We start from the raw sequence: 24,022 nt of genomic DNA, 5'->3' as shown, positions 1-24,022 counted from the left end.
AGCTCTCACATCAGTAAATCTATGCTTTCTTGACCTCGAAGTAACTGGGCCTTTGTGTTACGAAAAGTGGCAGTGAAAAGAAATGTTGTCGCCGCGACAAAAGCAAACGCAGCAATATGGGAGCTTATTGGGGCGCCCCGCAGTCGGGTTGCACGTTTCAATGGGATGGACGCAAAGCAGTGTGGCAACGGAAACCCGTCTCGAACTAATTAGAATGTTTGGCCAAGATGTGCTTAGTGAAGCGGACCATTCAGAGGCTGACCAAGAACACACATTAGTTGCAGCAACAAGAGCAAGGGAGTCAGGAAGGTGGGAAAAACCATCTATACGAGCAAGCTGGTTCAAAAAAGGCTTAAATGAACAACTAAATAGTTTTTATATTTATTTTGGCCATGCAGTACACAACTTCATGTCCCGCATTTAAATCGCAGCTGACATTTGTGTCAGTGACATATATAAATGGTGATTATGAACGTCTGGTGACGCAAAGCATTCACCGAGTGGAAAGCAGCCAACATTGTATGCCTACAAATTGCACGAGAACAAATATAAATATGAGGGCTTATACATTATGCTCTGCGGCAGATTCAGTCTAACCACAAACTCATTACGGCCCATTCTCTCCGGCCCCGCCCCTTTGCAGCCACTACTCCTCCTCTTTCCGCTTTAATGACAGACGAATATTCCGCATAATATAGACATTCTCTACGGCCCCGACTTGGCCAAGTTGAAGAACCGATGAGGAGACAAAACCGAGCCAGCTGAATTGCGACCTGGCAGAAACCACAAAAACTTGCCTTTGGTTATTTTGTGTCTGGCATTGTCATTGCGGCTGATGTTGCTGCTGCGATGTTGCCGCTGTCATGGCTGTTTTGCTGGCCAAAACGTGCAATTAAATGCTGTATAGCTTCTATAGCTGCCGCTGCTATAAGCCATAGTCCGTACACAGAGAATTACTTTTTGAATGGCTGTCAATTAATTAGGAAAAATTCAAAGATACAATCATAAACTAAAATTATACCTATACATTGTATTCGGCAGTCGAGGGAAATAAAAATAAATATTTCATTGTTTCAGTTCCCTACTTAATACATCCGCATTTCTCTCTCTGTAGAAGCAACTTATTGGCAGTTTCTTGCCAAGTGCAATGAATGAAAATTGCACAAAAACAAAGGCAGAGGCCAGATCACAATTACAACCGGCGGAGGCATTCACCAGGCAAATTATTGATTGGCAACCGCAGAGATGCATTCCGCCGAGAAACCTAAAGATACAAAGATACGAAGATACACAAATGCAGAATCGTTCGGCACTCACTAATGATGATGACGCCGCCTGGCCACCGGCCACTATTTACTCTCTTTTGGCCGCCATTGACATTGAAATCTGGCTATTTGCAATCTTTGCAATTAGTTTTTATTTCTTGGCTGAAGCAAACGCCTCGCGAATCGTCGCGAGCATTTTCGAATAAATTTCTGTTCAGGATCGGAGTGCGAAGAATTTCCGAGGACAGCATAGGGTATGACAAACGATGGCAGCTTGCATAAGTCCCTAGCAAGTTTTCCACTCTCTCAAACCTCGAGAGTGCAAATTGCAACTGCAGGCAGCTAGTTGCCAGTGAAATATTGAAACGCGTGCATTTATAAAGTTCACATTTGTCATTCGTCGGAAGTAATTTGTATTTTGTCCATTTAGCCCGTCTATAAATAGCGCCTGCTTCTCGTTGGCCGAGAGCGAGTTGAGGCTTTAGATACCCCTCTCCACCGATGGGTTTCTGGTTCACAGACTCCCTCCTCCTATCCTTCATGCATCTGCGACTGTCATTCTCCACACAAGTGGGTCATATCGTCATCGCCGCAGAGAAGCCTTGCTCCACATTGTCCACTGACTGTTCTCGCTTCCGCTAATCTCGAGGCAATCTGCGGCAAGCGAATGTATTTATATATATATGTACATACATATATATGTATGTATATATAAAATGCAGGGCACACCGGTCATGAATGCTGCATAAGTAGCTGGCGGTCTGCCCGTGGCTAATACCTAGGTCATTGAGATATCCAATAATCAATGGCAGTAAGCCCTTTTAAGCAATTAAACAATTCCCCTTACGTTAGTAAACACTTTAGAAATCCAGAGCTCTTCGTAGAGAAATTCATATAAATTTAACATATTCCGTGCAGGCTGTCGCATTTATTTTCGGTGTAAAGAGTAGATCTTGGTCTAAACTTATTTCCATGCTTCGAGCTTCGTCTTTTTAGTTTTCCAGCCGAGTTCATGCAAAAGGCAACTGATAATTAACAGGTTTATGCTGATTGCCTGCCTTCCTTTTTCATCTTTTGCAGCTTTCTGAGAGTCTTTGGAGTGTTTTGAGTCAGTGCGTAGGCACAAGCTTTTGTGCCCGTCTTCCCGTCCATTCCCAATCCCTGTCACATTAATCACGGCAACATTTGGCATGCAATTAACCAAATGAAGCCTGCATTTAAGTGCTGACAATGATGATGATGATGGGGACTTCGAGTTGGACTCGCACTGGGAATGGAACTGGGAATGGGACTGGGAGTGGGACTGGGCAACTCGGCGAAATCATTAGGCTAATGTGGTCAGTTGAACATCGATAAGTGAGTGTGCCCCATGGGCAAGCGGCGATGTGTCTTTGCTTAATGCGCATTTAATACCCCTTTGAGTCATTAGAAATTCAATCGAGCCGCTCAAAATAATTGACCCCTCCTCGGTTTCGATTTGCGACAGACGTTTCTGGCTATTCGTCAAACCCGAATCACAATCGAAATGCAATTTGCTGATTTTGTGATGGCAAATTAAAAAAAAAAAACAATCGTACAAAAAAAGAATTGACGCAGACCGCCATTCATTGACGGTGTGGCTTTTTTGCAGCTTGTCTTATTGGCCAAACAGCCGGTTATCGAAGAAAAAGGACAAACTGTCAAAGGCATTACACCATTATTTGATTATAAAACAAATATTACACAAAGTTGTTGCTTTCTTGCGCAACAACAAAGGTGCACTTTGGATTTTAAGTACAAGTCGCTGAAATGCAAGAGTGTGAGGGCAGTGAAATATCGCGCATACGCCACGTTGCGCTTTTATTATTCGTACGAAATCATACCTTCATTTTTTGCTTATGCATAATTCGTCATTCAGATTTCTGAATTTACTAAAAAACTAAAACAGTCAACCATCCACATACTTCCTTAAACCTGTGATGTTTTAGGTTTTAAATGATATGCAGCAGTCATTAAAGATCCTGGCAATTGAACTTAGTGAGTTCATGGACATAATGATTTCGTGTGCTCGCTGTGTGCAATCGGAGTGCAATCCTGTGCCCACTTTTCCAGCTCCTCTTAACCCCACAGGGGCTATGCCTTTCTGTTTGGGTCGCCAATCACGTGTCGCAAACTTGATTTATTTCGGCAATTTATGCTAAGAGTGTAAAGCGATAATTATATTTAAATTCAATTGTAAGCCGAATAAATTGAGGGGTTTTCGGAGTGGTTTTCGCATTTGAATTGGCCAGATATTCACGATTACAATAGAATGCAAATGGCATACAACTCTTTCTGCGGGCTACTGTCTGTATAATTTTTCATATATATATTTAGGAAGTTATCAGCTTTAACACAACCTTCCTGAATGCCTAACATCATTTTTTTTCTCAAAAGTGAGCATGGCTGACAAATTTTAGTCAATTAACTACGCTTTTCCTAGCGTGGTTGAAAATTCGCATTTTTTTGAACCACAACCACATTAGAGATCAACTTTTGCGATAAAAGACAATTGCCATTTTATTTGAGTTGCGTGTGCTGAATGCGGGTTGTCAATTGTGACCACATCAAGTCCGTCAAACTAAATAAAATTGAAATTTACTTAGCAGATGGAATATCCCACACAAAGCAGGCGGAAATACAAATACAAAATTAAGCCCATATTTGTTCCAAAGCCAAGGGAAATTAAACATTTCTATTAATCACGTCTTTAAACTTATTGAGCTGTGATAGGGCCTTTAAAGAAGCGGGAAACTAGAAATGCCGAGCGGATTGAGCAACCGCAAAATGCCAACTAAATAAATGAATAGGAAACAAATGCATAATGAGTGCAGGCGACCCGGACCAATCAGTCCGTATCTGCAGAGCCAATTAATGATTTAGGTGCAATAAAACTGCAAATTCTGAACATTTTTTCTGCTAAGACGCCGCTCCCGTGCAATATGCAAATTAAGCAAATGCCAACTAAGCTATCTATGGTCAAGTGCAGATACAGATACCCGAATGCACAAGACACAAGAGACCAGATACCAAATTGCGAATTGCGAATAGCGACTACAAGATACCAGATACCAGAAGCCAAAAACCAGACGTTGCAATAGCAAAGCCATCGCAACAATTTTTATCGCATGTGCATTTTCTTGGCCCAGGACGCCAACAACGATAAATGCAAATCTTGACAGTTTTCTCTGAAACATTTTTATTTATTTTCGGTTGCAGTTTTTCTGCCTGCGCTTTTGTCCCCGTCTATTTTCTTGACTGTAGTTTTCATTGTCTGCCCGTCTTGCCGGGTTTGCTGGGTTTTGGCAATTTCGCCATTTGGCCATTCGGAAAGCACGTTTAGTGCTCGCACATCCGCCGCGCTCAGATGGCCATTTGTTGGTAGTTTTGGATGCGGTTGCAGTCGTTGCTCTTGAAGTTACAAATGTATCTAACCCACAGAGGATAGAAGTATGCTGACTTTAGGCATTTATAAATAATAGCTTTGGGTCCGTTTTATTCATTTCTGATGTATTGCTTGTGTCAAGTGTAATATGTGACCATAAAACCTTGTTATTACTAAATTAATAAAGCCATTTCTTAACTTGGCAATGGAAGGTTAACCCCTTATAGTTATTACTTCAAGCCAAATTTACGAGCACTGAATTGTTACATGTACATTAAAATTTATTGATTCCCAAATCATATATAGAATGTTGGAGGCTCAACTAGTAGTCGGAATTCATCAGTGCGGAATGTTTATTAATCCATTAGATCCATTTCGCGGTGGACAACAGCTTCCGTTTCCGATCCGTGTATCGACCATAAAGGGCAGGGCAATAAGGATTTTGGCGACCGAGGCTACGGAATCACAATATCGATTGCTACTTACCTTCTCATACATAATTCATTGAGGCCTGGTCGTGTCGTTTAATATGAAAGCCAATTAATTAAACTCTCAACAGCCAGCGTCACGACTAAAAGCTTAGAAATTACTTAATAAATTACTTTCATTAAAGTCACAAAGGAAAAGTCAGCGGACAGGTCACCCACTTCCCATTCCCCTTCCCCTTTCACAGCCAAAGCTCCAACCTTCCCTCTCAACTTCCCTTGGACGACACCGTCATGCGTTGATTTATATTTATCGAACCGCTTGCACAGCTCCAGGCGTTATTTATTTCAGGCAGCAGCAAAAATAAAGCAGCGGCAAAAAATATGCCAAGTAATAAATTGAATGAATCTACACATCACATGGGGGTTCGCTAAGTGCACGGAAAGAAAAAGGGGTCACATTTTCATATTACATACTTGCGATTTAGAATTTGGAAACTAAAAAAAGAAAACAAACAAGAGAGAACGATATAGTCGATTTCCCCGACTATCAGATTCCCGTTATTCAGCATCAACATTTTCTGGAATATCAGTGGAAAAAGGAAAAAAGTAATGGAAGTTAACAGTATTGTGTAGTTTGAGGGTTTGTGAGAGAAATAAGGAAATATATAAGTGAAAAAAGTTGAGATTAAGCATGCAGATTCCAGAGACATAGACGCAGCGCAAGAATGTTGTCACGCCCACTTTAACGCTCACAACTGGCCAAAAAATGTCATACACAAACTTTTTAAAACACTTTAAATTTTTATTGGTTCTCATTTCTATCGACATGCCAAAAAAAAGTTGAAACTTCTCGTTCGCACTACCACTAGCTGAGTAACGGGTATCAGATAGTCGGGGAACTCGACTATAGCGTTCTCTCTTGTTTTTTTTTTAGTTGCATATGTGAACCAACGACTCGGAACTGAGGGCAAACAAAAGAATCTTAAAGAAAAGAAAAGAGGATACACAATGTGCCACAAGATTTATTGGCCAAAAAAGGCCAAGGAAAATATTGGTATTCTTGCAGCTTAAGTGGGTTGGAGCATCTCCGGTAGAAAAACAATCCCAATCAGCTGTCCCAATCCAGCTCGGGGTTAATTCAGAAGGTAAGCTTGATGTTGAGATGGCTCGGCGAAGCGGGACAAGAAACTGCTGACTACAAAATGCAGTTGCAAGTCGTGCCCAGAAGAAATTGCCTCATCATTACGTCGACCGTCCGCCGTTCCGTCCGTCCGTTTGTCAGTCCGTCTGTTCATTTTCCGGTCTGGGTCCGTCACGGACCAGCTGTCTCTTTGAGTCTCTGAGGAAACACTAAAGCTTACAAATTTCTGCGCTATAAACACGTGCCTGACTCTTTGCCAAAATTTCCCACCGCCCCCGGCATTTTTACCGGCTGTCCGTTAGTCCGTTTCCGTCTGCCCCTTTTTGAGATTCCCTTCATGTTCATTTTCTTTCCTTTGATTTTTCGTTTCCATTTCGGCTTGCCTCTGTGTGTTTAATGTAATTCTTTAGTATTTGCCTTGGAAATAAGGTTAAGCTGGCACAATGCTGAATGGCCAATGGTGAATGCTAAATAGCAGGCACTGTGCAACCAAAATGGGTCACCTCAAACAGATATACGAGTAACAGTGTAGCGGAAAATGCGGACGGACGGGAAAAATGTGCGCCCGGGAAGACATCAAAGTGGATCTGCAAAAAGCGAGTTAAGAATTTGGGAGAAATAGTTATCTATGCCAACTTGTCTGTAGTATATTTTACGGACACCGCTGCCCCATAAGAAGTTATACCCCGATGTCGCTTCTAAAGCTTTTAATGATTATATTTGGCTATGTATGTATATATGTATATTATAGCCGCGCCTAAATTCTAAACGCAGTCCAGTAACTAAAACAGGAAAACTGGGTTCGGGAATTGGGTAACTGCGCCAGTAAATGCACCAAATGATCATGTTTGTAATTTTAGAGACCCAGCCGACAAGGGCAAACCCTGCGCACCATCAATATAATTACGAAAACGGCACGCAGTCGGCCAATCACACTCCTTTGCCCAGTTCCCTGGTAATCACTACACCTCAAATTGCACAGGGGTTCAAAAATATAAATTTAAGCCCGAGGTTTTTTCCAGCGAGATATCAAAACGAAACAAGGAAACGATGACGTACCGAAAACGACTCGTAGCTGGAAAAAACCATTACCCCAAATGAAAAAAAGAAAATCGGACAAACAACCGAATTAACAAAACGAAGGAAAAAATATCTGGGAGGGAGGAACAAAAAGCGAGTTTAAGTGCATGAAATTACAAGCTGCATGGCCCTTGTTTCGTTGGGATCAGGGGCGTACGAATATGTATTTGAAAAGGGGAAACTGAAGCGGATCTTAAAACAAACTCTTATATAAGCTGATAGAAAGAGATAACTATTGTTTAATATTACACTTTAGCCCAATATAGTTTAACATTATTCATATTCATCCGGTTCTAATAATTTTTAACTATTCTCTTTTGTAAATAAACCTTTGATATGTTGGTATGTATTTGTATGCCCTTGCAGTGTGCAGACTAATTTTAATCATAGGTTGCAACTTAGTAAAGGAGCCATTTGGACGGGGAGAATACCTAGCATTATGCGAAAAATCAGTATTTCGTACATCGGTACCGCAACCTTATTTTATTTGACGTTTTTACTTATGTTTTCACTTATTAGATTCTTAAACACCAAATTTCTAAAATCCCTCTCAAATAAACGCATTACGTTCCTGGTTGGGATTTTCTGGGTGCAGGGTCTTTCGTGTCGAGCCTCGGTGCTCAAAACTGGCTGCACCCTTTGCTCTCCCATTTGTTCCACTAATTTCAAGAGCCGCGCTAGTTTGGTGACGATCTGAAATGCGGCATAGAACACTGCACTTCATGGGACATTGTAAATAAATGCGGAAGTGTGTTGAGCCTGACATTTAAATCGCCGATGTGTTCGAACTTCTGATACTCGTGGTGAATTGGGCTCGCCGCCGGCCGTTCGCTTATCTGGTAATTGTTGATTTAGTTCTCGCTTTTTATATCTGTGCGGTTCGATGGTTTTTATTTCTCGATGCACTGAAAAGGTGCCAGGGGATCCGGCGGCGGTTAAGGGACTTGCTCGGGCGGAGGGGCTTGGAGGGGTTTGTTTGCCCGCCCGGTTCATTGTTCGCTCGTCAATGAACCGCCCGTGGTAGTTGTCGTTCCCGGCGCGTGACAAATGACTTCGCCGTTGCATTCCACACATACATTCGTATCTACATACACTCCCGAAAACTAAGAAGTCAAAAAAAACTAGTCTTGTAACATAATACCATGTAGTATGACAATAGAGAACAAATAGTCTCATTCTGCCTTTTTTTGAGGCTTCTTAAAAGTGTCCACTAACTATTAGTGTACACATCGCCAATTTAATTGTTGTTTTGCTTTCAAATGATTAAGAAATGCCTCAAGAAGTGATTCTGATCCTATACCCAGGTATCGGATCAGAACATATGTACATTAGTATCCAAAGGCTTGTTTCGATATCGCCCCATGCAAAAATCGCTGGGTTTCACGCTATCCTCTTTTAATATTTCAATGATTAAGGTAACCTCCACGGCTCGAATCGGTTCATCACTTTCTCCAAGTGTATGGGCTTAGTTGTGTGCCGCACATGGCTCTTTCAATGGGTGTCCGATTCGGGTCTGTGTCCCTGTCCCTGTCCCTGTCCCTGTCCGCGTCCTACGTTGCCATCAATCGAAAGTCAAGCGGCCGCCAAGCGGGCGGCGAATCAACAAATTGAACTGCTGCTGTTTATATAAAATATCTACATACTCGCATCTATTGTTGCCGTTGGTCGTGTATGTATGGCCTCAGCCGGAGTCGATCCCACGAGCACCACGACCATAATTGACAGTTGTGCCGGCATTTATTTATTTCCATTCTTTCTAGGCGTGCAGTGAACCAGTCGCTAAATTCGGGCACAGCGATTTTACTGTTTTACTGGGTTCAACGAAACCCCACGGTCTCCCACCCATCGATGGTGCCGGTTACCAGATTGCCGTGAATTCATGGTGGTTCTTCGGTTCCTCGGAGCTGCGGGGCGATTTGCTTGTGAAGGATAGCTACATAAGTGGGCGCCCTGAACCTGAATGTATCGGGGAATGGGAATGGAGAGTAATTGAAACTGCTTAAGCAATCTGTTGACAAGCCTCCGGGACTTGCAACATTAAATTAACTTGACACAGATCTTAACGGACCACAATATTCAAGGTATATATGCTTTCTTATCACAAAGACAGAGGTCACATAACTCATTTAGCATTCTACATACCTACCACGAACTTTCAATACTAAGAGGTACAGCCTCTTCTAAAAAAAACAAGAGAGAACGCTATAGTCGAGTTCCCCGACTATCTGATACCCGTTACTCAGCTAGTGGAAGGGAGAAGGAGAGTCTTAAACACAATTTTTGGCGGTTTGTAGGCGTTATAGTGGGCGTGGCAAAAAGTTTTTTGGCATATCGATAGAAATTTACAAGACCAATATAAAAATGAAAAAATATCAAAACATTTTTCAAAAGTGTGGGCGTAGCAGCTTTGGGCGGTTTGAGGGCGTTAGAGTGGGCGTGGCAAAAAGTTTTTTGGTAAATCGATAGAAAATTACAAGACTAATACAAAAATGAAAAAATTTGAAAACATTTTCAAAAGTGTGGGCGTGGCAGTTTTGGGCGGTTTGTGGGCGTTAGAGTGGGCGTGGCAACATGAATCGACAAACTTGCGCTGCTTCTATGTCTCTGGAGTCTGTATGCTTAATCTCAAATTTCTAGCTTTTGTAGTTCCTGAGATCTTGACGTTCATACGGACAGACAGACGGACATGTCCAGATCGACTCGGCTATTGATCCTGATCAAAAATATATATACTTTATATGGTCGGAAACGCTTCCTTCTGCCTGTTACATACTTTTCAACGAATCTAGTATACCCTTTTACTCTACGAGTAACGGGTATAAAAAGAAAACCCTTTAATAAAAAACCGTAGTGTTTCTGATCTGTTTTGTTTTTTGGTACAAAATCATAGGGGCAAACATATATGCATATATATAACACGCTGTCGGTGAACCGAATCTCACTACCTGAGCACTAAAATACTTTGTTCTTTCTTTTAGATTTCATAGCATTACATTTTTCAATCTTTTTTCGAATCTACGGTTGCACATTCTGCCCACCCGTATTCAATTCACTTTGCTCCCTGGTGGCTGAGAACACCGAACGTCAATTTGGCACAACTGCTGGGCGAACTGCCTAGAAAGAGATGCGTAGCTGGGGAGGAAAGAGACAGGGGGCACATATAGAGGGAGAAGCAAGAGCGGAAACCCACTAAAGTGTCATGAACGTTTGATGACCAACTAATAACACAGAGCCGTTGTCGTGTCATCTGCAATTGACACTTGTGCGTCGGATGGCAATTCAAGTATTTATGAATCCGCTGAACTCGGATGCGCTGCCTCTAATTTCAATGGCCTCTGTCTCTTAATGGCAATCTGTCGCCCTTTCTGACCGCCTGTCTCCTTTGTATACGCAGTGCACATGTCGGCATGAAAACAAAGCGAGAAATAGGGATTCGAAATGGATGGGCTCAAAAGGATATCCTGAATAGAATCTTTGCTTCTCAGTTTTGTTGCCTAATGCTAGATATTCTAAAAGACTTCTTCATATCCAAAAATTTATAACTTTTCCCTTCTCGCCTCGACCCCTTAAATCATCTATGCTGTATGTCTGAAGATACCTTAAAAAAGAGCCAAACTCGCAACACTGATGGTCCTGCATCACTTTCATGGGCTTCCTCGTCATTTCAGTTGACAATCAAATTCTACGGAATTGGATTCTCTTGTTGTACGGCACGCTCTGTTGGGCTCAATATTCACCCTCCTGCTGCCCAAAGAAAAACAATACAGTACACGAAAAAAGAAAATCAAGCCAATTGCCTGCCAATGGCAATTGTGTTCGCTCCTCGGCCGCATGTGTGCCGCTGTCCGGTATTGTATTTTATGTGTTTCAGCTTTTATTTGTCCGACCTCGCATTTTTAATGCGAAAATGATTTCATAAATTGTTTGCGGGCGTTGTTTATTCTGAGACTTAAGTTACCGTTGGGCCCCCAGGGATGGCTAAAACCCGAAAGAAAGAGATGCGCACCCATTTCCATTCTATTATTTCAGCTGTCGGACATTTAGATACTTCAAAATGAGCGTGCGTTATGTTATCATTCTTGCAAAAGGGAAGGGGTCGCGTAGGTGGATAAAAAGCGCGACTTAGCCGGAATATGAAAGTCCAACACGGAAAAAAATAAGAGATTATTTTAGAAGGCAGCACACTTCTCGCATACTTCTTGCATGCTTCTCTAAGTGTACAAAGAAGGAATGGGGAAATGGGGAACGAAGGAAATTCGCACAACAGGAAGCTGTAATTGGTCAGGAGCGCTTGAGCAAACATCGCCAAAGTAACCGGCTTCGGAGGGGAATAGCTGCTTTATTGGAGGAACGGCAGCTGTTGCGCGATAAGGTCGCACCCAGACTTCAGACATCAGGCTGAGGTCCCGTATCCCGTATCCCATATTGCACTTCCATATTCCGTATCCCATATCCGAAGACCAAACACAATGCCAACTGATTGCCGTCTTGCGTGTTGGTTTCCCCTCCAATTTCCACCCGAGCCTTATTAATTATGACGGGACATGAATTGATAATGGCCAGAGTTCAGCCCCCGAGGAACTGCCGATGAGCAACGTTAGATAAGCATTGGACGGGAGGAGGGCTTCCTCAATGACTGCACTTGATTGGGTTTGGAGTCGTTCGGAATTGGGTCTGGGATCCGATCCGAGTCGGGACTGGAATTGGGGTCGGTCAGGCTTATGGCGCCCAACTCAAATGAGGCGTAATTACGGGAGTTTTTGAATCGCTTGAAAAACGTTCGATCGAGAGGAAGTTGTCCGGCGCAGAACCTTTTACAAAATAATAACAAGGCAGCTGGGAACTGCCTCCTATTATTGCCTTCAGTAACTTTTGTAATTATCAGGCACATGAAGCAAATCACCAGCCTGATACAAACTAAAGTTATAAATTACTGCACTATTACTTTGAATCTTTAACATAAGGCACAAACTTAAAAAGCGCCAAATCAAACTAAACTTGAAATATCTCTATCCCATAATTATCTATACTTTTTGTAAGGAATGCAACTACAAGCTAATATATTTGGCTTTCCAATCACAGGACGAGCAAGGTTTAGGTGACAACAGAAGAAAACGTGTTCCCCCAGACTACCCAAGTATTGCAAGTGAGATGATATCTAATTAAAGTACAGCTTAGCAAGAACACAAACATACATTCTTTCTAAGACATAAAGTTCATACATTAATTTGGAAACACAATTATCTATGATAGAACAGTATAAAAAGCAATCCTGGGTGTTAATCAATTTTTAAACCCATCGCCTTGGATTTATAGGCGGGGGTCAGCATTTTCCAGCCTTTCCGCTCCGAAAATCTGCGAGATTGAAAATACTGCATTTGCTGCTCCTTAGCTCTTGCCCCTTGCTGATCCTCTAGCCTTCAGTTGCAGAAGTGGATCATAAAACTGTGTACAAATAAATGAAATCACGGTGCAGGGCGCCGAGAACAAAACAGCCCGCATCAGGCGGTAACAAATACACGTGTTCCGATGTTCGAAACACTGCCCCACTCCCCTGAAAATCCCCCTCCGCCAGCTATTAGTCGGCCAAAGTTCAACATACACAAACCAAACAAGAGAGAACGCTATAGTCGAGTTCCCCGACTATCTGATACCCGTTACTCAGCTAGTGGAAGGGAGAAGGAGAGTCTTAAACACAGTTTTTGCTGGTTTGTAGGCGTTATAGTGGGCGTGGCCAAAAGTTTTTTGGCAAATCGATAGAAGTTTACAAGACCAATACAAAAATGAAAAAATATCAAAACATTTTTCAAAAGTGTGGGCGTGACAGCTTTGGGCGGTTTGTGGGCGTTAGAGTGGGCGTGGCAACCTGAATCGACAAACTTGCGCTGCGTCTATGTCCCTGGAGTCTGTATACTTAATCTCAACTTTCTAGCTTTTGTAGTTCCTGAGATCTCGACGTTCATACGGACAGACGGACAGACGGACAGACGGACAGACAGACGGACGGACAGACGGACATGGCCAGATCGACTCGGCTACTGATCCTGATCAAGAATATATATACTTTATATGGTCGGAAACGCTTCCTTCTGCCTGTTACATACTTTTCAACGAATCTAGTATACCCTTTTACTCTACGAGTAACGGGTATAAAAAGTTGAAGGGAGTGCCAGAGGAACTCACTGAAGACTACATAGCTTGAAATGAAATAAAGCGCCCCTCTGTCCGCCTGCTTGTCAGAGCGAACGCAATCAGAAATTGCACCTTCAGATACGGCCATTGATACACTACAGATACAGATACGTGTAGGCAGGGACTGGGATACAGAAACAATTGACTTCCTTTCTTGGGCAATGCCCTTTGATGTAGCCCCTTGATATTAATAAACTGAAAAAACAGCCGAGTGTGAAGTATTTTAATGCAAGGGGTATGGGACTCAAACATGAATTCAGTTCAAAAAGAGAAAAGCGAAGCTGCGCGACAAGTCCATAATCATATTTAATATATAATATAAATGTTATATATTTAAAAAAATGTTTTAAATTAAATTAAATTAGTTGGACCGGGAAGAAATGAAGTTAAGTATTGCATTAATTTCCAATAAAGGGACTGAAAGACCCAGCAACTAGTCGTTTCATAAAGATTCCGATTTAACGTAGACAGGGATTTGTGATTTCTTTTTACCTTAGAGCGTAATTACAGTATTACAATATTTGAAAGTGGCGTTGCAGCAAAAGAGGGAAGGAAACGATGGGTTGCCATTCCCTATGTGAAATCGACCAGCGACTGGCTTTATTCCCTGTTTTGGAAATATGTGGCTCCGGGGCAGTTAAATTGGCCAACTTTTAAAGCCGTCCGAGTGGCGGCTGCCACTTTTCAAAAGAGTGCGAAATTAAAACAAAATGTTGCAAGATGCTGATGCATCGGACGTCCAACTACACTATCTTCTCCGACTGCTGGGCCGTTTGATTTTTCAGGGCTGATAAGCCAAGTGGCCGGGGCTCCTCACATCATGTGTAAAGTGGGGTCCAAATGCAAATGTTGCGCAAAAAACCGCCAGCGAGTTTGCCTCTTTTATCCGATTTCCCTCCTAAGGGCCTTAGCGTAAATAAACATTTTGCGCCTGAATTTATGTTGCGAGGCTTGTAATTGTGTGGATTTTGGTGCACATTCGCCCGGGGAAACATTGATCGCTAACTTCAAACTAAATGGGCCAAATGTTGGCAGCATCATCGGCAGCAAATACCTTTTTCGCCCATGAACTATGTACATTTATGAAACCGGGCACATTACCCATTTAGTATGGGAGAAATATATTGTGTACTTAAGCCCAAAACTTTTTCGGTGATCGAACACCTTAAAAAAACACTGAAAAGCGATCGAAATGTAATGATCTTAATGTAAGCCAAAATGAATTTAAAACTATTAACGTATTCTAAGTTAAAAAAACTATTATTATGGAAGTAGAAAGGTTCTCTGGTTTTTGGAATTTTCTATTAAATGGTCCTTTAATAATCGTTGCTTTCATTTGCTACACACCAGTGCAGCCGTTTTATCCTTTTTCTGGATTCCCCTGTCTGGGCTTCTGTCCATCTTTCGCATTTTCTTTTAAAAGTATAAAACTAACATTAGTTAAATTGCATGTTAAATTTTGAGATAAAGTACGTGGATGCAACGGCAAATGACCAATTCTCAGAGCTGAAAGCTTAAAATTGTGATTGTAATTGTGATATGGGATCCAATGCTGAGGCGGCGTCTGGTCAATAATGACCTATGTATATACATATGTACAAACCTTTGATGTTTGTGTGAAACCTAACGCCAATCAAAGTGGCACTTCAGTTCTACCTGCTCTACCTGCCCCACCTGTTTCTTCACTGGCAGAGTGCAACTTCAGCAGGCTGCACTCGCTAAAAAGTTAAATGTGAAAATAATGCAAATTAATGTGAAGGCAGCGCTTTGTCACCCCGCTGGAAAAGGCCGGAAAGGCTTACCGGATCCCTGGCTACGGACAAGGACAACGTCGGTCGGGTACATGGTTATAATTACTTGTGAAAATATGCAACAGACGGCAACAACAAGGCCAGTTGCCATGGGCGGACTTTTCACACTAACCCGAATCGGCAGGTCGCTTGTTTTTTGATCGGAACGTGGATTGTATCGCCCCTCTCCTCCTTTAGTTTCTGCTGACGAGTGCCCTTCAAACTGAACCTGCCTTTCTCCGTCCAAACGGGCCAACTGTTCGCCGGGATCTCCGCTTCCGTTTCAAATTTAGAGGGCATGGCGTGTGTGCGGGCATACTAATTACAAGGGCTAAGTTGCACTCAAAGAAATTATTTCACTTACATTTTATATTTTTTATTCCCTCATGATTATTACAAATTCAGCCAAACTTTTCGTTTAGAACATCTTAAAAGTCGACCAAATAATAAATGATGTGATATTAATGAAACGATATGGTGCTTTCAATTATCACTAAAAGAAGATGAAAATGAGTTATTTTCCAAGCAATTAGGTCTCGATAATAAGTGGCAAAGAATTGAATTATACTTTGTCAATAGTAGTTTCAGTTGAAATATATAATTCTGTCGTTCAAAATAGTCATCATCAAAAGGGAAGAAACCAATAGCAGCTGTGAAAACTCTTTGACATGAATTAACTGAGAAGTTGTGCCCAATATCCAAAACGTGTTGCAAAAGCAGGTATCTGGAGGCACTGGACCACACCGCTGCACTTTTTTATGATAGCATAGAATGAAATTATTTTTTCGGTGCAAGGCCATCAGCTACAAAAGCAAGCAACCCCGACGTACCGCGCTGGAAGTGGATCTTTAATCGCTTTCCTCGAGCGACTTTTTGTGCGGCAAACTCATTAAGCGAAACCGAAAACCAGACACAACATCAAATCACACATCGTTTCTTTTTTCTTTCTCTGCCCCTTCGGTGTATTGTGTTATTTTTCATTACATTTCGGGACTGCCGGTCGTGTATCTTGCGCCTGGGCCTAATTGCTTTTTATGACAGTCGAGTGAATATGATAAATCTTTGGCCGTGGCCGGCATTATTTCGACATTTGTTTGGGTAGAAACACTCTTGGCAATTAAATGTATGTTTGTATTTCGTTTGTAGTTGCTCGATAATAATACTTGACATGTGTTACTGGCGGCGGTCACCACCCCCTCTCCATTTCCCGACCAACCCACCTTTTACTCATCCAGCCATCCATCAGTTCAGAGGATCGTCCAAAAGTGCCAGCTGTGCATGGCTGACAATTATTTGCAATTGTCTTAAGCTTGAATTCATTGAGTTGCACTGTTCGCAATAACTTTGTAGTTCGAATAAGGAAAACTTACCCAAGTTCTCCTTTCTCAGCCACCGTATTGATCTAAAACCATTTCTCTTTCAGCGTGTTTATAGCACTGGCTTTCGGGAAGATTATCACACGAGAGCGTCGAAAATGTTCCGTAACTTCGTAAATATTACAAGCAAATACAAAGTCCTCCGCGGTATGATATCGTATGGCACCCTCTGGCCCTGCGGCTCCCTCATCGAACAGACCATGATCGAGAAGAAGACATTCCAAACGTACGACTGGATGAAGTGTCTCAGGTGATGACCGATGTGCCGCGCATCTTGGCCCGATTCGAATGCTAATAGGCCGCGATATGGTTTGGCTAATTCCATTACAGGTTCAGTCTATTCGGCTTCTTTTTCATGGGGCCGACCATATATGTGTGGATCAGACTGGCGGGCGTTATGTGGCCGCGCACCGACATGAAGTCATCGCTTTGCAAGGCGATCACCGAGCAGACCGCTTACGATCCGATGGCCATCAGCTCGTTTCTCTTCTTCATGACCTTGATGGAGGGCAACTCGTACGCGGAGGCCAAGCGGGAGGTACAGTGGCTTCCCATTCCCATCCCAGTCCTAGGCCCAACGAATTCCTGTCTTTCATTTCAAAGATCTTTATTTTGAAAGGCTAGCGAGATCTAAAAAGCGGAACTATAACTATTTTATACTCTCATTTTCATGCCCAATCACACTAGTAGGGATATGTTGGCAAAGCTACCCCAAATCCTTCATCAACTTTTAACGATTTCCTTTAACTTTACTTTTAAATATAGACTAGATATTGACTGTTATTTGGTCATGCGGCAGCCATGCAAATAACTTCCATCTCCCAGTTGTGCTTAGTACTACATGTGTGCCCGGTATGCATTGCTATTTATTTGGAAATCGGGTCTCGGTCCGTTGTTTTTGATTTGGAATCCATTTTCTCACGACACATTCAGACAGTCGCCGAGCCAGTTTCCCCATCTTTGTATCTGTATCTATGAATCTGCATCTGTGGCGGAGACAGAGGCTGCAATGTAAGCATGCATAAATATCACCTGTCTGTCGCTCACCTCCATCCGTTCCCAATTTTTGCGTCTGGTCCTCCGTTTTGAGCTGTCAACATTGATTTGTTGGCTCTGCGGCCATACTGCAAGATACTTTCGCATACTGTGCTCCAGGGCCAAGCTCGGTGCGATGGCTGACTTCCATATCATTAGAAACCATTTATCTTGATAAATGTAAATGTTTTACCATATATTTGTGTCAGGAGTGCGTTGTCTCATTTGTTTTGCATGCGTTCTTCAAAGATATATGGCTCGACTATTCTGAGCGATTTGGTTGAGATAGGCCAGAGATTTCAGGCTTAGGCCGTAAAATAGTTGTGTGCATGGCCGATAAAGTCGTTAGAGTCCCGTCCCTCAGCCAAATAGTTTCAAATTGGGAGCGAGTCAAAAGCAGAACCAGTGACAAGATCGGTTTGAGACCAACTATGCGTTAGGAATGAAGTATGATTCGACTTCCTGTAGATCCAAAAACAGTTCTCAATATAGCCATTGATCGTCTTTGAAAACGCAATCATTAGTTAGTACCATAAGAAGAGGTAAGAACTTCAAATTCTACATATCTTAAAAGTACTTTAAGTTTCTGTTAGCTAGAAAAAGAAAACTTTGCTTTCATCCATTTCGAAGTTCTTTCAAATTTATCATTTATTCACGCCTTAAAGCAATAAATAATTGGATATGCAACTTTGATGACTGTTATGTAGAAGGATAGATAAATTAAATTAGTTTATTTAAAGTAAAACAACGGAAAACGTAAAAAACTAAAACCATTGGAAAGCTTTTTCACACTTTCCATGCCAGTGAAAAATGTTCCAAAAGAGGTATTTGTTACATTCGATATCGTGTGCAAACTTAAATACAATTTGAGCCTGGATTATAATATTTAGAGCCGGGCGTTGCCTTTAAATGAACAACATTAACGGAATACCTCGCCCCAGCGTAGCGCCTCCCAAAAGTGAAGGGGGATTGAGCCATAAATAAAATTTTAAACGTCTCCTAGCCGGCGGCACTTAATTACAATATTCCGCGCTGGCATTTTCCATTTTCCGACCGCTGCCGGGGGCATTATGTCACTTCACTCACTCACCCCGATGTCTCCTCTGTTTCCAGGTCGCCGATAAATTCCTGGACGCCTACAAGGTGGGCGTTATTTATTGGCCCTGCGTACAGACGGTGAACTTCGCTTTCGTGCCGGCAAGAAACCAGGTCGTGTTTACCTCCTTCTTCAGCATGTGCTGGACCACCTTCCTGGCCTACGTCAAGTTCCTGCAGCTGCATCCTCCCGTGGATGTGGACCACCACGCCCTGGACATCCACTTCCTGGAGATGTGATTTTGGGTCGGATCCGCAACTAGTAATGTCGAGTTAATGACATGTCATTTCTTTAGTTTTATTATTTACTTTTAATTATTTTTCCTTGAAATTAATGTTTTGATAAGTTCGTAGTTGGTGTTCTTCCAGAACTAAATTGAATTTAGGCGTTTAGAAGTAAAACATGGTGGAGGACTCTTAGCGAATCAATTATTTCACATTCAAAATTTTGAAATATTAATTTTAATCAAATTTACAGAAAACTACTACAAAAAGTCTTTGACATCAGTTGATCTGCATCAGCATTTAAAATTAATATTTTTTATCTGAGGCACGTTTTGGGCGAGGGAATTGTGGTTCATATTAATGCATACGTATCATCTGTGCATATTATATGCATCGGTGGGTTCGTTGAAGTGGAACCGCTAAGTTTTGTTAAGTTGTGATGAAAGCTAGAACTGAATACATAACTGAATGCCGATTTAGATTATTCTCAAACAGAAACATCATCGTCGAAGTGTGTAGTTGTATTTGGATTTGGATAAAACTACAGGGAACCGAATGCAGACGAGGACGATGCCATAATCAGGGATAATAATATGGAAATATATGCAGAGCAAAACAAAACCGCGAAAGTAAACGCAGAGCACCAAACTCAACCCACGAAATTCGAACGCATGTATAGTAAGTTCCGTTATCAGTAAGGGAAAACGTGGCAAAGTTCCTGTTGAAAAGGGATGTTAGTGATGCACAGAAAAAATATAACCACATACATCTCAAATTTGGTATTTTATTCAGATAAATTAAACGGGCGGAAAGACGGATACATTGACTGATGATGACAATGATCCTGATCAAGAATAATAGATAGAAAATATAGATTTTAAAGGGTTGGAAACGCCTTCTTCCACCTGATCAGTGTTTTTGAACGAATCCTGGATACTATTTTTCCTGATATTTTTATTCTACGAGAAACGGGTAACTTGACCTAATAATGTTGTATTTCAACTGTATCAGGGAAGATTTTAGGTCACTCCATAACTTATATTTGTACAGTACAATTATATGGCAATACTTAAGTATATCATTGGCCGGTATATCTAAAAAGTCTGTTCAGAACAATGTGTCTTAAACTCTTTGTTTTCCGTGTACCCCAACTGTGCAATAGCAATTGAAACAAGAGTTTCATTAAATTCTGCGTCGGCTGGCAGGCCAGTCTTGTGTCTTGGTCGGTCTAACGCTGCTGTTTTATAGCGCATTAATTTCGAAAGTAGCGCTACGTGTGCCAAAAATCATTAGCAACGGAATTACGCTCAATGAAATGCAGTCGGCGTCGCCGCCCAACAAACGCCGTCGAGGGGAGACAATACAGCGTGGCCAAACCAGACCCTGCCGCCCTCCGTCCTCTGTCCTCCGTCGACTACGATGGTGATGTCGATGCCGGAACAGGGAAACCGAGATTGGTATGGGGGTGGATCTGGGAATGGGAGTTGACGGGGAATGAGGGGAAAAGTAGACATCTGCTTACGCTAGCGTTTCTGATGCTTATAAATTTACCCTAACGACAAGTTAAATGCCGAATACGAAATGCTTCAAATGGAAGGGTTCCCAATTCAAGTCCATCGGATACATTTGAATACAAGTCGCTGAATATGCCGTCAAGGTGATGGGCTTGATGGGCTTCACACTCGAAATAAAAGTACATGTGAACTGATTGAACCCATATTTAGAAGGAACAGAAAAATCTTCAAATGTGTAACTTTTCGTTCAACCCTTTTATAATGGCAATATTCAGTCAATGTCAATTTAATGTCTTATTATTGACACAGATAGTTGAACTAGAATGTATTATTTTTGATTTAATTGGTGGATCTCAACTAACTAGACTTACGATATCAAACATTATATTATTATGTTTCTTAATTTAATGCGTTTATGAAAACTTTAATGTATAATTATTCGATTTAATTAGCAACTAGAATTACGACAGCAAGCCACATCTATGACTCTATGTTTGGAAAACGGTGCACATAGCGCTTATCCGACTTTAGTTTATATCAATGACAATCTTATCACTGGGGAATAAAGCATTATCAGATAATAGGGGGAACTAATTCGCCTAATGAAATTATGCAAATGGCAGTCAGTTTGATTTCGGCACGGCAGGTGCGAGCACTCCACACCTCTGAAAATATACACCAATAGTATGTTCAAGTCCAAGTCCTTTGATTTGGTCTTTGAGGAAAAGACAAAGAAACCGGAACGGCTGTACCAGCCTCGTCGGATGCGATGGCTAAAATATATCATCCTGCCGGCGGTTTTCTCCTTTGCGCTTCTGCTGATCCTGGTCAATGTGGATTTCTCCGATAACGATGAGGATTCGAAACATCTGGGAAATGGATGTGACACATCGCTATTTATATCTAACTATGGATTCGAAAATAACACACTTTACCAGAGCTTTTTCTATGGAAGATTTGCATTGCAAAGCCTTTTCATCGAAAACTCCACTATAGTTCATATCAACGATGGTGCTTTTGACCAAGAAAGCACGGTAAACATATCAAGCCTGCAGCTCATAAATGTGCAATTGGAAAATTTAACTGAATCTGCCCTCCAAGGTCTTCAAAAGCTTCAGAACTTTACTCTAGTCAATAAAAATAATAACTTTAGGCCACTTGGATTCCTCTCAGCTGTGGCTGAATCGTTAATCAGTGCGGAAATACACCAGTCATTAGCCGCTAAAATAACGTATTCAGTGTGCGACTTTTTGGGATCCCGGAACTTCACCCAGTTGAAATATTTAGATCTGAGTGGGACACACTTAGACAAAAGCCTTATTAAAGAGTATTTCAACAATCTTCCCTCCTTGGAGCAACTTATTCTAAAGAACTGTGGGTTGGACCACATCGAGTGGGAAATCCTGAAACCAACACATAAATTTTTGCATCACTCGGACTTGGGCGTAACTCGGAAGACAGAAAACTATGAATATCAATTGGACGTATTCGGGTATTATCCTGAGACAACGAAAAACGCTCTGGATATATATACTAACCTGGCTAAAGGGGCAATGGCTCCAGAAGTAGTAGGCACCACCACAACAGAAACTATACATACATCCAAAGAAATTTTACCACCATCATCCACCTCAACAGAAAGTGTAACATCATACACTACATCCACGGAGGAATTATATACTGCAGAATCAACGGTATCAACAACACCATCGTCAAATTGCGAAGAGGAATTTTGCCAGGATCTGGTATGCTCAAGAATATCCACCGATTCGGTTGCAACTGCAGATCCAGAAAGTTCGTCGTGCCAGGACGGCTTACTGGTGGAGATCTGCGAATCGGATTGCTCCACACCCACATTTTTCTGTGTGATATTAGGCGAGAATTTTACCTCCCAATCAAACTGTTGTTCTCACCAGAGAATGAGATGTGTGATCTCCGCACAGGTCTCCTGGTTCGAGGACCACAGCGGACTGGTTATTGGATTAGGAGTTGGTCTTCTCTTCATCGGCAGTTTCCTCGGGATGCTCATCGTCTTCGGGACCCTGCGACTGAAGCCATCCTGGTTGCGCGGCAGTAAGCGGCGTGAGTCGAACACGATGGGGCTGATTCAACGAAGATTCGAAAAGGACCCGTATGAGCAAGTGGAGTAGGTATTCAATAGAGCCCATAAGTGGCAGCACATATATACGTCTTTTAAAAATAGCTCCTCTCTACTAAACAAAACTGATTTTTAAACCACTCATCTCTCCCTCTTCCCCAGACGTCCGATTGCGACTATCGACAATAACGAATATGTCACTGCCTATCACCGTTACCTGGAGCAAGCGAATCACCGCCCCACGGAGTCGAACAAGTATATTAGCCCACCTAGGGATAGGGCTCCTTCTGTTCCGCCCTCCAGCGATTATCCCTTACCACTTCCGGCAAGAAATTGCAACGTGTACGAGAGCTGTGAGCTGTACGAGGAACTTCCGTAGAAATATTTTATTCACAGACGTGTACAATATACAGTTATAGTTATAGATATGCATACGACACCGAGAATTCAGCACATTTCCTTTGCTTTCGAGAAACCAGGCCCCCTGCAAGAAACTGTGGAGAAATAATCCACTGATTATTCATAAGATTATTTATAAGTAATCATATTCATATTCAAAGTATTTCAGCAGATACAACTAAAATCCCTGCTAGAGGTATCAAATTACGTTCCAATAAAATCGAAAAGTTAACGGAGTTTAAACAGAGATATATGTAGGTATCTAAAAGTGCGGCCTGATGACGTACCCAATTATACTAGCTTGTTCTGCTCTAAATCTTGTTACAGAACTGGGCCACTTGTTCAATGCTTTTATTTGGCTTTAATGAGCTCCAGTTGGCGAGGGGGGCGCAAAACGCCATCTGAACTGCCACATCTTGACGTGCCACATGCTCAATAAAATATTTTTGCAATCGCTTTTTACGGCTGACATGTGACTTAATACACACACAAGCGCAGAGACCTTTTTTGCGACCGCTTTGCCACATTATTAGTGCCCCTCGTTTCAGTTTGGATATCTGTTTTTTGGTGCCCTGCAGGCTGTGGCTGCCTTAGTTTCCCAGGCATATCCCATCCCGAGAACCGAAAGGGAGGAGGGAGTCGGGTGCCCTGTAAAAGTCCGGCCAAGTCTCTCGGCCATATGTTGCACACATTATGCTTACTTAACAATTAGAGACGCTCTTGTAATTCCACAAAATTGCTTTGTTCGCCTGAATTTTCTCGCTCCGGGGAGGGTGGGTTGAGGTCTAATGGGGCGGGGGAGCAGGCAAAGGGAAGGAAGTGCCGCAGACTAGCTTTGTGCTCCTGCTTTCCTTGGTCACTGAGCTGTAAATCGTTATAAGCTTTAAATCCGAGGAAAATGTGTTGATGTCAGAGGGGAAAACTCAGAATATCTTCAATCCCTTATATGATAATGCATATAAAATGAAAAGTTGAATGATG

General features: G+C 42.0%; 2 protein-coding genes across 2 annotated transcripts; both read left to right on the top strand.

Moving 5' to 3' along the window:
- Positions 1–1,418: 1,418 nt before the first annotated feature.
- LOC120451949 (mpv17-like protein) lies at positions 1,419–19,176 on the top strand. The gene is made up of 4 exons (XM_039635970.1): positions 1,419–1,519; positions 16,723–16,925; positions 17,006–17,213; positions 18,824–19,176. The coding sequence occupies exons 2-4, from the start codon at positions 16,774–16,776 to the stop codon at positions 19,043–19,045; spliced, it is 582 nt and encodes a 193-aa protein (XP_039491904.1). The 5' UTR covers positions 1,419–1,519; positions 16,723–16,773; the 3' UTR covers positions 19,046–19,176.
- Positions 19,177–19,323: 147 nt separating this feature from the next.
- LOC120451948 lies at positions 19,324–23,223 on the top strand. The gene is made up of 2 exons (XM_039635969.1): positions 19,324–22,690; positions 22,805–23,223. Exons 1-2 carry the CDS (start codon positions 21,231–21,233, stop codon positions 23,019–23,021), a joined length of 1,677 nt encoding a protein of 558 aa, XP_039491903.1. The 5' UTR covers positions 19,324–21,230; the 3' UTR covers positions 23,022–23,223.
- The last annotated feature ends 799 nt before the right edge of the window (positions 23,224–24,022 follow it).

The sequence above is a fragment of the Drosophila santomea genome, chromosome 3R (genome assembly GCF_016746245.2).
Source record: "Drosophila santomea strain STO CAGO 1482 chromosome 3R, Prin_Dsan_1.1, whole genome shotgun sequence".
Taxonomy (NCBI): domain Eukaryota; kingdom Metazoa; phylum Arthropoda; class Insecta; order Diptera; family Drosophilidae; genus Drosophila; species Drosophila santomea.
The sequence above is the reverse complement of the archived record's forward strand: the minus strand, read 5'-3'. Positions and strand labels throughout refer to the sequence as shown.